Genomic DNA, 12080 nt, shown 5'->3' with positions numbered 1-12080 from the left:
TGGGGGGTGTGTGGGACCGGCTGGGGGTTTGATGTGACCGTGTCCACTGCGGTGGGTTTCTGTGGGTCCACAGTCTGTTCTCGGTCCTGACTCCACCTCCCTCCATCCTGGGCCAGTGAGTTCCAGACGTCCACGACTGTGTGAAGCGGGCAGCGTCCATCTTGCTGTCATCCACATTGTGATATTCACTGTGAGGTGACGGGCTTATCCCAACTCTGCAACGCAAACCACACCTTAGATTCCCACTGCCTTCACCTGTGTGTCGTGTAGTGCCAGTGTGCGGGGATCGCTGGTCGGCGGTGGGGTGGGTGTGGGCTTGTCTCAACGCTGTATCTCTAGTGTAAAGGAGCTGTCTCTGTCTCTCTCTCTTTCTGTGTCTCTGTCCCTCTCTCTGTCCCTCTCTCTGTCCCTCTCTCTGTCCCTCTCTCTGTCCCTCTCTCTGTCCCTCTCTCTGTCCCTCTCTCTGTCCCTCTCTGTGTGTCCCTCTCTCTGTCCCTGTCTCTCTGTCTCTCTCTCTGTCTCTCTCTCTGTCCCTCTGTCCCTCTGTCCCTCTGTCCCTCTGTCCCTCTGTCCCTCTGTCCCTCTCTGTCCCTCTGTCCCTCTGTCCCTCTGTCCCTCTGTCCCTCTCTCCCTCTCTCCCTCTCTCCCTCTCTCCCTCTCTCCCTCTCTGTCTCTCTCTGTCTCTCTATCTCTCTCTATCTCTCTCTTCCTGACTCAGTACATCGAGTCACCAGACGTGGAGAAGGAAGTGAAGCGGCTGCTGAGCACCGACGCCGAGGCTGTCAGTGTCCGTATCCTTCCGCAGCCCCGGGGGAGGGGGTCATGGGGGGGGGGGGGGCTTACGAGGGGGGATGTGGGTACGGAGGGAGGGGGGGGTACGAGGGGGGATGTAGGTACGGAGGGGGGGGTGTGGGTACGGAGGGGGGTGGGGGGTGTGGGTACGAGGGGGGATGTGGGTACGGAGGGAGGGGGGGGGGGGGTTTACGAGGGGGGATGTGGGTACGGAGGGAGGGGGGGGCTACGAGGGGGGATGTGGGTACGGAGGGAGGGGGGATGTGGGTACAGAGGGGGGGGCGGTACATGAATACCCCTGCCCCACACGGGTCGGGCTCTCCCAGTCCAGCCGTGTTTGGGATGTGAGGATTCGGCCAGGGGGGGCCAACAACAGCAACCTATCAGCACGATAACAGGCCCTTCGGCCCGCCATGTCTGTGTTGACATCTAAGTGTCCCCTGGTGTTGGTCCCCCGGACGTTGGTCCCCCCAGGTGCTGTGTTCCCGGACGTTGGTTCCTTGACACAGACTGCCGCAGGGTGGGAGGTGATCGCGGAGGACGAGACGAAGGAGGTTGAGAACCAGGGCTCGCTGCCCAACCTGGACAGCTCCTCACCCGGCTCATCCGGACACAAACAGGGGCACACCTCTGCAGGTACGGCCCGAGGAAGGGCGGGGGTGTGTTGTAGATTAACCCTCATTAATTCATGCCATTTCTAATCTTCACCACACTTGGTATTACACTACTACACAAGGTCAGCTCGCTGGCTCTCTCTATCTCTCACTCTCTATCTCTGTCGCTCACACACAAGCCAGTGGAGTGAGATGTAACGTGATCTCTCTATCAGACTTCCAAAGAATTCACAACAATGAAACTGTCATGTAAACAAACACGGTGTTATGAATGACCCACAGCAACACGCACTTGTTAAACATCGATCTTTATTCCATGGGCAAACAGGAACATTCAAAACATGGTGTGTAACGGGTGGCATGCACATATGTGTGGTGAAGGGTATAAATGGCATGAATTAATAAGGGTTAATCTGTGTGAGTGTGCGTGGGTGTGTGTGTGTGTGCACGTGTGCGCGGGTAGGCGTGGGCATGTGCTGATGTCTCTGTGTTCTAGTGGAGCGTGATGAGCTGCGGGAGATGTTTAACGACATCAGCAGCAGCAGCAGCAGTGAGGATGAGGGGGAACGTCACGAGGACGATGACCTCAACGTCCTCGACTCCGAGGAGGAGACTGGGCGGCCCCACACCCTGGAGCCGGGACCCCCAGGCCCACAACCGGGCCCCTGGGCAAAGGTAAAGACCCTCCCTCACCCCTTCCCCCATCCCCAACCCTTCCCAACCATCCCCAACCCTTCCCAACCATCCCCAACCCTTCCCAACCATCCCCAACCCTTCCCAACCATCCCCAACCCTCCCCAACCCTCCCCTCCATCCCCACCCTCCCCCCCATCCCCAACCCTCCCCCCCCCATTCCCACCCTCCCCCCCCATTCCCAACCCTCCCCCCATCCCCAACCCTCCCCCCATTCCCAACCCTCCCCCCATCCCCAACCCTCCCCCCCCATCCCAACCCTCCCCCCATCCCCAACCCTCCCCCCATCCCTACCCTCCCCCCCCTTCCCAACCCTCCCCCCCATCCCCAACCCTCCCCCCCATCCCCCACCCTCCCCCCCATCCCCAACCCTCCCCCCCATTCCCAACCCTCACCCAGACCCCCCCATCCCCTCCACAGACCGGGCCCCTGGGCAAAGGTAAAGGCCCCTCCGCACCACCCCTCCCCCAATCCCCACCCCCTCGCCCCCAGCCCCCCCCCATCCTCGCACACGCTGAAGGAAGGTCCCGCCTCGTCCCCTGACCCCCTCCCTCCGCCCCTCACCCCTCCCCTTGTGCCAACTGGTCCTCTGACACCCCCCCACTACCCCCCCTTTGCTGCCCCTCCCTCCATCCAGCCCTGCCCCCCCCCCTCACTGCCCCCCCCCCATTGAGTGTGTGTCGCCCCCCAGTGGTGGAGCTGCAGTATGAGGTGGAGGGGCTGCGACAGAAGCTACAACTGACACAGGAGAAGAGGAAGCGACAGGAGGACCTGATCATGAAGGTGGAGAACCTGGCGCTCAAGGTCAGTCGGGGTCGGGGGCATAGGGTCAGAGGGCAAGGGGTCGGGGGGCACGGGGTCAGGGTTGAGGGCACGGGGTCGGGGGGCACAGGGTCGGGCATGGGGTCAGGGGCACAGGGTTGAGGGCACGGGGTCGGGGGGCACAGGGTCAGTGGCACGGGGTCAGGGGCACAGGGTTGGGGGCACAGGGTCGGGGGGCACGGGGTCGGGGGCACAGGGTTGAGGGTACAGGGTCGGAGGGTCCTCTGACATGGGGTCAGAGACAAACTAGGGCGGTGCGTGTAAACAGGCCCTTCGGCCCAACTTGCCCATGTTGACCAACGCCCCATCTACACTGGTCCCACCTGCTCGCATTCAGCCCTCTAAACCTGTCCTACCCATGTCTGCAGAAGGGTCTCGACCCGAAACGTCACCCATTCCTTTTCTCCACAGATGCCGCTTGTCCCGCTGAGTTACTCCAGCACTTTGTGTCTTCGGTTTAAACCAGCGTCTGCAGTTCCTTCCAATAACTATCCATGCACCTGTCCAGGTGCCTCTTAAACGATGGGATAGTCCCAGCCTCAACTAACCTCCTCCGGCAGCTCGTTCCGTACACCCACCACCATCTGGGTGAAAACGTTACCTCTCAGGCTCCTATTAAATCTTTTCCCCTTCACCTTGAACCTATGTCCTCTGGTCCTGGATTCCCCTACTGTGGGCAAGAGACTCTTTGCAGCTACCTGATCTATGCCTCTCATGATTTTGTACACCTCTATAAGATCACCCCTCATCCTCCTGCGCTCCATGGAATACAGACCCAGCCTGCTCAACCTCTCCCTGTAGGTCACACCCTCTAGTCCCCCCCGCCCCTTAGCCCCCTCCTTCCATCCCCATCGGTGCCCCCTCCCCTACCCCCCCCCCTCCCCCCCCCCCCCCCCCCCGTCCCTCCCGTCCCCCTCCCCTCTCCATCCTCCCTCACTGCTTGCCGTGTCTACTGTGCAACGAGTTAATATTTCCTGGCCACTGACTGGGGTTTAGTCCCGTCCCCCCCATGGTGTCTGCGCTCATCTTGATCTTTCTCTCTCTCTCAGAACCGCCTGCAGGCCGTGGTTGATGAGATCAAACAGCAGGAAGACAAAGAGAAGATACAGGTACGTCCACCCCCCTCTCCCCCCCTATTCCTCCGTCGCTCTCTGGGTTGTGGTGTGGGGAGGGGGGGCGAGTGTGTGTGTTGTGGTGTTGAGGGTAATGCCGCCATTGTTGGTGACAGAGTGTCTGTCTGTCCACAGCTGGCATCCCTGGAGGCCCAGCTGGACACCATGCTGACCAAGTGACTCCAACCGTCCCCGCCTGCGGCCGGGCTCAGCGCCGTGCGGCGTGGTGTAGCTCAGACTGGAGGCTTGGCCCGGCGTGGCGTGGCGCAGCTCAGACTGCCTTGGCTCGGTGTGGCGTGGCGTGGCGTGACGGCGCGGACATGTGTACATATGTCAGGGTAAAGGAACAATAAACGTATGTGGACAACAGTGACGGCCACTTGTGTGGTTCCTCAACGTGACACGGTCCGTCTCCCACTGGTACCCAACCCCCGCAACCCCCCCCCACGCTCCCCCCTCCCACCCCCACACCCATCTGGCCCACACATAAAGCCCCATATCTGACCCGCTGGACTTAACCTATTACGTTCAAGTCCACAGGTGCTTATCTAATGCAGTAATCTTTTATGGGGCACTTCACAGACCAAATTTCATATAACAAAATTTGCTGCATCCATTGGGTTCCTTGTTATCTAACATGCTTGTTACTTTGTCAATGAAGTCATCAATTGAACACAATTTCTCATCCATAACATTATACTCACTCAGCTGTATAAGTATTCTGTTACCATTTCCTTCATTTTCCTAACCATCTGTCCTGAAGTCATTTTCACCCCCAATATTTTCAGTATTTTGCTGTCTTCCTCTCAGCTGGGACTTTTCCAAAATGCAAAGTCCAATAACTATATATTTAAGCAATATTATTCTATTAAAGGTGATCTTGAGAGTACATAATATATTCTGTGGTATTCATAACACAACAATGATAAAAAGATCTTTGTTTTGATTGACCCTACCAACTTGCATACATTATTATATTACAGTTAATATGTACCGAGGGCAAATTTTTGTTCCAATGTTCCCCATTCCCAATTACTTTTACATTGATGTGATTGAAATCCAAGTGAAGTTTAAATGGTATCAGAAAAATAAAACCGTCAGAATGGATGATATTCATTACGTGGTTGGTTGGAGTCAGTATCAGCACAATTACTATATTAAACTTTGAAACTTCAGATGTCCTGGTTCAAGCTAAAACTAAAGACAAATAATAACCTCCTCACAAATTCCCCTGCAAGTATCTCTGTCACTCCTTTAAAATGCCCCTTCTTTGAACAAGCTGTTAAATATCACATCTGAATCAGTTTCCATCTGATTACACTCCTTGAGGATGTTCATCTACGTGTTCAATTAATAAAACAATGAGATTGGGGACATTTCTATTCAACCTGTCAAAGGAATTTAGGGGTGGGGGAGGGTTAGAAATAGCCAGTGAGGTAAACAAACATAATAGTTGTGTTGCCAATGACAATAGTGCTACCTTCCCAATATTTAACTGAAGGAAATAATGGGTTATTGGGGCTGTATGTTGTGCCAGACAGCCTGACACCTTGTATGTCATTTTAATATTACACCTATCCCATCCCTCTGGATATTCTGGATTAATAAATTAAGGTTTTGTCAACTAATTACAAATAAGGCTAATTACAAATTAATAACATTAGCCAACTCCGAAACATGAAGCGCTGAGCATTGGGATCCAGACATCACGGACAACTGGCCTCAGTGTGAAGAAAGTTTGTCCTCGTCTCAGTTCTAACTGGCCTACCCTTTATTCTTAAACTGGTTCTGAACTCCCCCAACATCGGGAACTATTTTCTTGCAGTTACAGGAAGTAAAAATATAGCAGGCAAGAAGGATGCTTTCTCCAACCACCCCCATTTGAAGGCCACTATCTTCCACCGTTTCTACCCAGTGTTTGGTACCTACTTCCAGCAGCCACTGGTTGTCCTCCAGGATGCACCGTGCCGCAGCCTGACCCATGCTGGTCACCAGGGCGTATTCGGCACAGAGACTCTCACGGCAGCGACGCAACGCTTCTGACGGCCCGGGACTCGTGCGCTGAGGCTGCTCCATGGCCGGAGCTGCAGCAAGCGACTCGCCAGCCCGCCAAACACTCACCAGCCCGGCAAACACTCGCCAGCCCGGCAAACACTCGCCAGCCCGGCTAACACTCGCCAGCCCGGCAAACACTCGCCAGCCCCGCAAACACTTGCCAGCCCCGGCTCCCCGTCCGCATCTCAACCCGCCGCTGCTTCTGCTTCCATCCCTCCCTCATCCCCGGCTCTCCAACACCTGCTGCCCATGCCGTTGATATGAGTTTTGACATTTTCGTTAATCACAGAATTTCTCACGACAGAGCGTGAGAAATTTGTGATCAGCGTGAGAGCGTGAGAATTTGGCCAAATCCGTGATTCTCACGCTCAATGCGTGAGAGTTGGCAGCCCTGTCTCTGCTCTCTACTCTGTGCTCTCTACTCTGTGCTCTCTACTCTCTGCTCTCTACTCTCTGCTCTCTACTCTCTGCTATCTACTCTCTGCTATCTACTCTCTGCTCTCTAGTCTCTACTCTCTGTGCGCTCTACTCTCTGCTATCTACTCTCTGCTCTCTACTCTGTGCTCTCTACTCTGTGCTCTCTACTCTCTGCTATCTACTCTCTGCTATCTACTCTCTGCTCTCTAGTCTCTACTCTCTGTGCGCTCTACTCTCTGCTATCTACTCTCTGCTCTCTACTCTGTGCTCTCTACTCTGTGCTCTCTACTCTGTGCTCTCTACTCTGTGCTCTCTACTCTGTACTCTCTACTCTGTGCTCTCTACTCTCTGCTCTCTACTCTGTGCTCACTACTCTGTGCTCTCTACTCTACTCTGCTCTCTACTCTCTGTTCTCTACTCTGTGCTCTCTACTCTGTGCTCTCTACTCTGTGCTCTCTACTCTCTACTCTGTGCTCTCTACTCTGTGCTCTCTACTCTCTACTCTGTGCTCTCTACTCTGTGCTCTGTGCTCTCTACTCTCTACTGGAGAGGTTTAGGGTGCAGTGTCTCTGCTGCGAATGTTTGAATATAATAATGTCAGATTGTAGCTCCAGCAATGGCAGCAACAAATGTCCAGACACCAGGACTGTTGATTATTCTGCCGGCCTGCAGCAAACTGCAATATTGCCCCAATAAATCTGCTGACACGCTGATTCATTTCTGGATAGCGGAGAAAATATTTGTATTAAATTACTGCCATTCTTCTCTGTACCTTTCATTTTATTATTTAACCGACCAAATCTATGTTCGCCTGTCTCAGTTTCCTTCCAAGTTGTGAATCCCAAAGTAGCTGCTGTAACATTCTGCAGGTCAGGCAGCGTCTGTGGGGAGAGGGGCTGAGGGTCCGACTCGGACCTGGGGTAGAGGGGATTATAGGACAGTCTGTGCTGGATGTGCCCGGGATAGACATGACCCCTGCAGCTGGCGTGACCACCCCACGCTCAACACAGAGTCTCGTCACCGTCACTCACAGAGAGAGCTCAACCTGAAATCTCATCCATTCTCCTTCTCCACAGAGGCTGCCCGACCCGCTGGTGTACTGCAGCACCGACCGCTAACATTCATTCACCTCAACAATAACCCCATCAATGCGGCTGAGGAGATTCACCACGTAGCTGATCACTCTGTGTGTAACATCTACACTGTGCGGTAGAGAGCTCACTGACCCGTTACATCACGGCCTGGTTCACCAACTCAAACGCCCAGAACAAAGGCGATTACAGAGAGAGCTGGACACTGCCCGGTCCATCACAGATACTGACCCCCCCCCCCACCCCACACACTGCCCGGTCCATCACAGATACTGACCCCCCCCCCCCCACACACACTGCCCGGTCCATCACAGATACTGACCCCCCCCATACACACACACACACACTGACCCCCCCCACACACACTGCCCGGTCCATCACAGATACTGACCCCCCCCCATACACACACACACACACTGACCCCCCCCACACACACTGCCCGGTCCATCACAGATACTGACCCCCCCCCCCCCACACACACACACACTGACCCCCCCCACACACACTGCCCGGTCCATCACAGATACTGACCCCCACTCACACACTCACACCCCCACTCACACACTCACACCCCCACTCACACACTCACACTCACATCCACACTCACGCTCTCCCCCTCCCCCAACCCAGTCTTGTACTTGTTTCACTGTCCTTTTCTTCAGTTCCACGCCTTCCCCACAGCCAACAACGGACCATTGTGGGCTCCACCTTTCCTTGATCATAGTTGCTGGCTATGATCTATCTTTTTGCATAAGTTTCATGAACCTTTTCTTATCTCACGTTTCCCTCTCCCCTCATTATCAGTCTGAAGAAGGGTCTCGATCTGAAACGTCACCTATCCATGTTCTCCACAGATGCTGCCTGACCCGCTGAGTTACTCCAGCAGGACTAGCCTGGCAGATCATAGGGGAAGACAGACAAAGTGCTGGAGTAACATTGGGTCAGGTAGGCAGCCAGGAGCTGATAGAATAAGGTGGATGGGCCGATTGGCCTGTTCACATTTCTGTTTGTAGGCTCCGAGGAGGAAAACTGTGTCTTGTTGCAGGATTGATTGGCTGTGATTCTTTATTCACTTTCGACACGATAATGTACTTACAGCAGCTGGCAAATCAAATAACCTGCAGTAATGAAGAGACAATGATTTTATAACGGTGAATTGTCAGAGAAACACTCTCTCTCTCTCTCCCTCTCATCGGGTGATGTCTTCAGTAATAATCCTGTGTGGTGCTTAGTTGCAGCAGCCTTTGTTTGCCTGGGGAGGGGGAGGAGGGGGGGGGTGGGGAGGGGGGAGGGGGGTGGGGGTGACTGTTGAAACCCATCCAATATTAACCCCCCCCATCCAATATTACCCCCAATCCAATATTACCCCCCATCCAACAATACTCGTTCATCCAGCAAGAATAACACAATCTGCTAGATTTCATCTGCTACACATTGACACGGTCTTCTACAATTTAAAGGCAAATATTTTAAAGCACCTTTTCCTTTCAAACACTAAAATATTCCAATTCCACTTACATTTCCGCAGTTGAACGATGTCTTACTGATAAATGCTTCCTTTTGCATCTTTCTCCCTCTCTCCCACTCCTCTATCTGCCTCCCACCCCCCTCTCCCCCCCTACCCCCCTCTCTCCCCCTCACCCATGCGGTCACGGGGAGAACATGCAAACTCCGTACAGACAGCACCCGTGGTCAGGATTGAACCCGTGTCTCTGGCGCTGTGAGGCAGCAACTATACCCGCTGCGCCACCGTGCCGCCATTGCCATGGCCACCAGGGGGCAGAGTAAACAACACACACACTGCAATGATAAACACAACATGAGTGCAACCGTGCAACTGCAATTGTGCAACCGTGCAACTGCAACGGTGCAACTGTGTAATTGTGCAACCGTGTAACTGCAATTGTGTAATTGTGCAACCATGCAACTGTGCAATTGTGCAACCGTGCATGCAATGATGCAAACAACACAATGCAATGAGGGGGAGAGGTGAGTCGTGAGAGGACGTGACAGCGACTCCAGGAAAGGTGAATGGTTCCAGATATGACAGCAGTGGGAAGAAGCTGCTCTTCAGCAAAACACAACGTGCTGGAGGAATAAGTGGGTCAGGGCCTGTGGGTCAGGGCCTGTGGGTCAGGCCCTGTGGGTCAGGCCTGTGGGTCAGGCCCTGTGGGTCAGGCCCTGTGGGTCAGGCCCTGTGGGTCAGGTCCTGTGGGTCAGGCCCTGTGGGTCAGGCAGCATCTGTGGAGGGAATGGGCAGACCATGCTTCAGGTCGGGACCCTTGTTCCAGGTGATGGGGGGGGGGGGGGGGGGGATGGGAGAGAGGTGGGGGTCGGACACAGCCTGGCGAGTGATAGGTGGATACAGGTGAGGGGGGCGAGTGGCAGATGGGTGGAGTAAGTGACAAAGGCTGGAGGTGGAAAGGAGACGAAAGGATGTTGGATACGGAGAGGAGGAGGGGAATGTTAAACTGGAGGAGAGGAATGTGAAGCCGGAGGAGAGGAATGTGAAGCTGGAGGTCCTGCTTTCTTGTTCAGCCATGTTTCATACTCTTTGATGTGTCACTGTGATCATCTGACAGAATCTATAGTAAGACCAACATCACACAGTTAGACTTCACGCTGCTGTTATATAGGAACACTAATGCTCATGTGGAACATCACACCACCTATTTTTGAAGGATATTCACTCCACTGGGAATCACCTCTAGAATACCGAGTCAAACTATACTGAGGTTTCATTGGACAATATCTCTTGGAGCAGCACGGTGGCGCAGCAGTAGAGTTGCTGCCTCACAGCGCCAGAGATTCGGGTTCGATTCTGAATACAGGTGCTGTTTGTATGTGTGGAGTTTGCACGTACTCCCTGTGACCGCATGGGTTTTCTCCGGGTGCTCCGGTTTCCTCCCACACTCCAAAGTCGTGCAGATTTGTAGGTTAGTTGGCTTCTGTAAATTGCTGTTAGTGTGTAGGGAAGAGCTCATCTGCCAGTGATCGCTGGTCGGCACAGACTCGAGCAAAGGGTCGGTATGAAGAAGGATCTCGACCCAAAACGTCACCTATCCATGTTCTCCACAGATGCTGCCTGACCTGCTGAGTTACTCCAGCACTGTGTGAAACGTCACCTATCCATGTTCTCCACAGATGCTGCCTGACCCGCTGAGTTACTCCAGCACTGTGTGAAACGTCACCTATCCATGTTCTCCACAGATGCTGCCTGACCCGCTGAGTTACTCCAGCGTTACTCTGTGTCTGTCTTCTGTCTGTTTCCACGCTGTATCACTAAACTATAAACTGTGTTTGTATTGGATCATAAAGTACCAGATGAAGATGTCCTGGTGTCACCATGCACCCGGCACCATTCCCCTCTCCTGCTTGTTCCCGGTTCAGTCCGTATCCCACCCCCCACTCATCCATCAGACCTGCCAACATCGGCCCAACCACCTGGTGCTCCTCTCTCAAGTTCCGGGGCACGTTGTTGGGGGTGGGGGTTGGGGGTGGGGGATGGGGGGTGGGGGTGGGGGTGGAGGGTTGGGGTCTGGGTTGGGGTCAGGGTAGGGGTAGGTGTTAGATCCCAGTGGGTGTGCAGGGAATTGGCTGGAAGGGCCGAATGGCCTACTCCTGCACCTATTGTCTATTGGCGCTGGCTGGCGAGCCGCTTGTTTATTAAATGCGTGCGTTGGAGGAAGGAATGTGGAGTGTGATTTGCTGCTGTGTTTGTGAAGGATGATGTGTGGTCGGGCCGTCAGGGGGAAGAGTGTGTTTACGGACAATGACTGTCGGGTCCAGTAAACGCTGCCCAGACCCACCACCAACAAACCTGCAGCCACTGAGTGAACACTTCCTGTGTACGCTGAGCTGGACAGGTGCAGTCACCTGTGCTACACACCTGGGCCGCAGCAGTGCAGCAGTCTGCAGCCATGCATGCACTCACACACACTCACTGACAAACCTCTCCTCTCACCCTGAACTGCCACACACACACACACACACACACACACACACCACACCACACCACACACACACACACACACCACACCACACAACACACACACACACACACACACACACACACCACACCACACACACACACACACACCACACACACACACACACACCACACACACACACACACACACACACACACACACCCACACCACACACACACACATACACACACACACACACACACGGACACGGGTGGTGTATTAAATCACATTGTTGCATTCCAGCATTTTAATCAGTAAATGCAGTGTTAGACATGAGCAGAGGATTGGTTACAACATTTGCAGTGGTACATCGAACCGAGCGTGTCACACCCGTCATGTACACGTGTGTATGTGTGTGTGGGTAGGTGTGTATGTGTACATGGGTATTGTGTGTGTGTGTAGGTACACGTGTGTAGGCTTGTACGTGTGTGTGTACACGTGTGTGTGTGAACGTGTACGCATGTGGGTACACGTGTGTAGGGTTGTACGTGTGTG

General features: G+C 54.1%; 1 protein-coding gene across 1 annotated transcript in view; it reads left to right on the top strand.

Annotated features, from left to right (window-relative positions):
* Nucleotides 1-4402, top strand: part of LOC116979335 (transcription initiation factor TFIID subunit 7-like) — a 7180-nt gene extending 2778 nt beyond the window's left edge. Inside the window, exons 2-7 of the mRNA XM_033030940.1 lie at nucleotides 639-791; nucleotides 1312-1428; nucleotides 1903-2067; nucleotides 2791-2903; nucleotides 3971-4030; nucleotides 4169-4402. Of these exons, the coding sequence (XP_032886831.1) occupies nucleotides 639-791; nucleotides 1312-1428; nucleotides 1903-2067; nucleotides 2791-2903; nucleotides 3971-4030; nucleotides 4169-4213 (653 nt within the window). The 3' untranslated portion in view covers nucleotides 4214-4402. The remainder of the gene's footprint in view (nucleotides 1-638; nucleotides 792-1311; nucleotides 1429-1902; nucleotides 2068-2790; nucleotides 2904-3970; nucleotides 4031-4168) is intronic.
* The last annotated feature ends 7678 nt before the right edge of the window (nucleotides 4403-12080 follow it).

The sequence above is a fragment of the Amblyraja radiata genome, chromosome 12 (assembly GCF_010909765.2).
Source record: "Amblyraja radiata isolate CabotCenter1 chromosome 12, sAmbRad1.1.pri, whole genome shotgun sequence".
NCBI lineage: Eukaryota > Metazoa > Chordata > Chondrichthyes > Rajiformes > Rajidae > Amblyraja > Amblyraja radiata.
The sequence above is the reverse complement of the archived record's forward strand: the minus strand, read 5'-3'. Positions and strand labels throughout refer to the sequence as shown.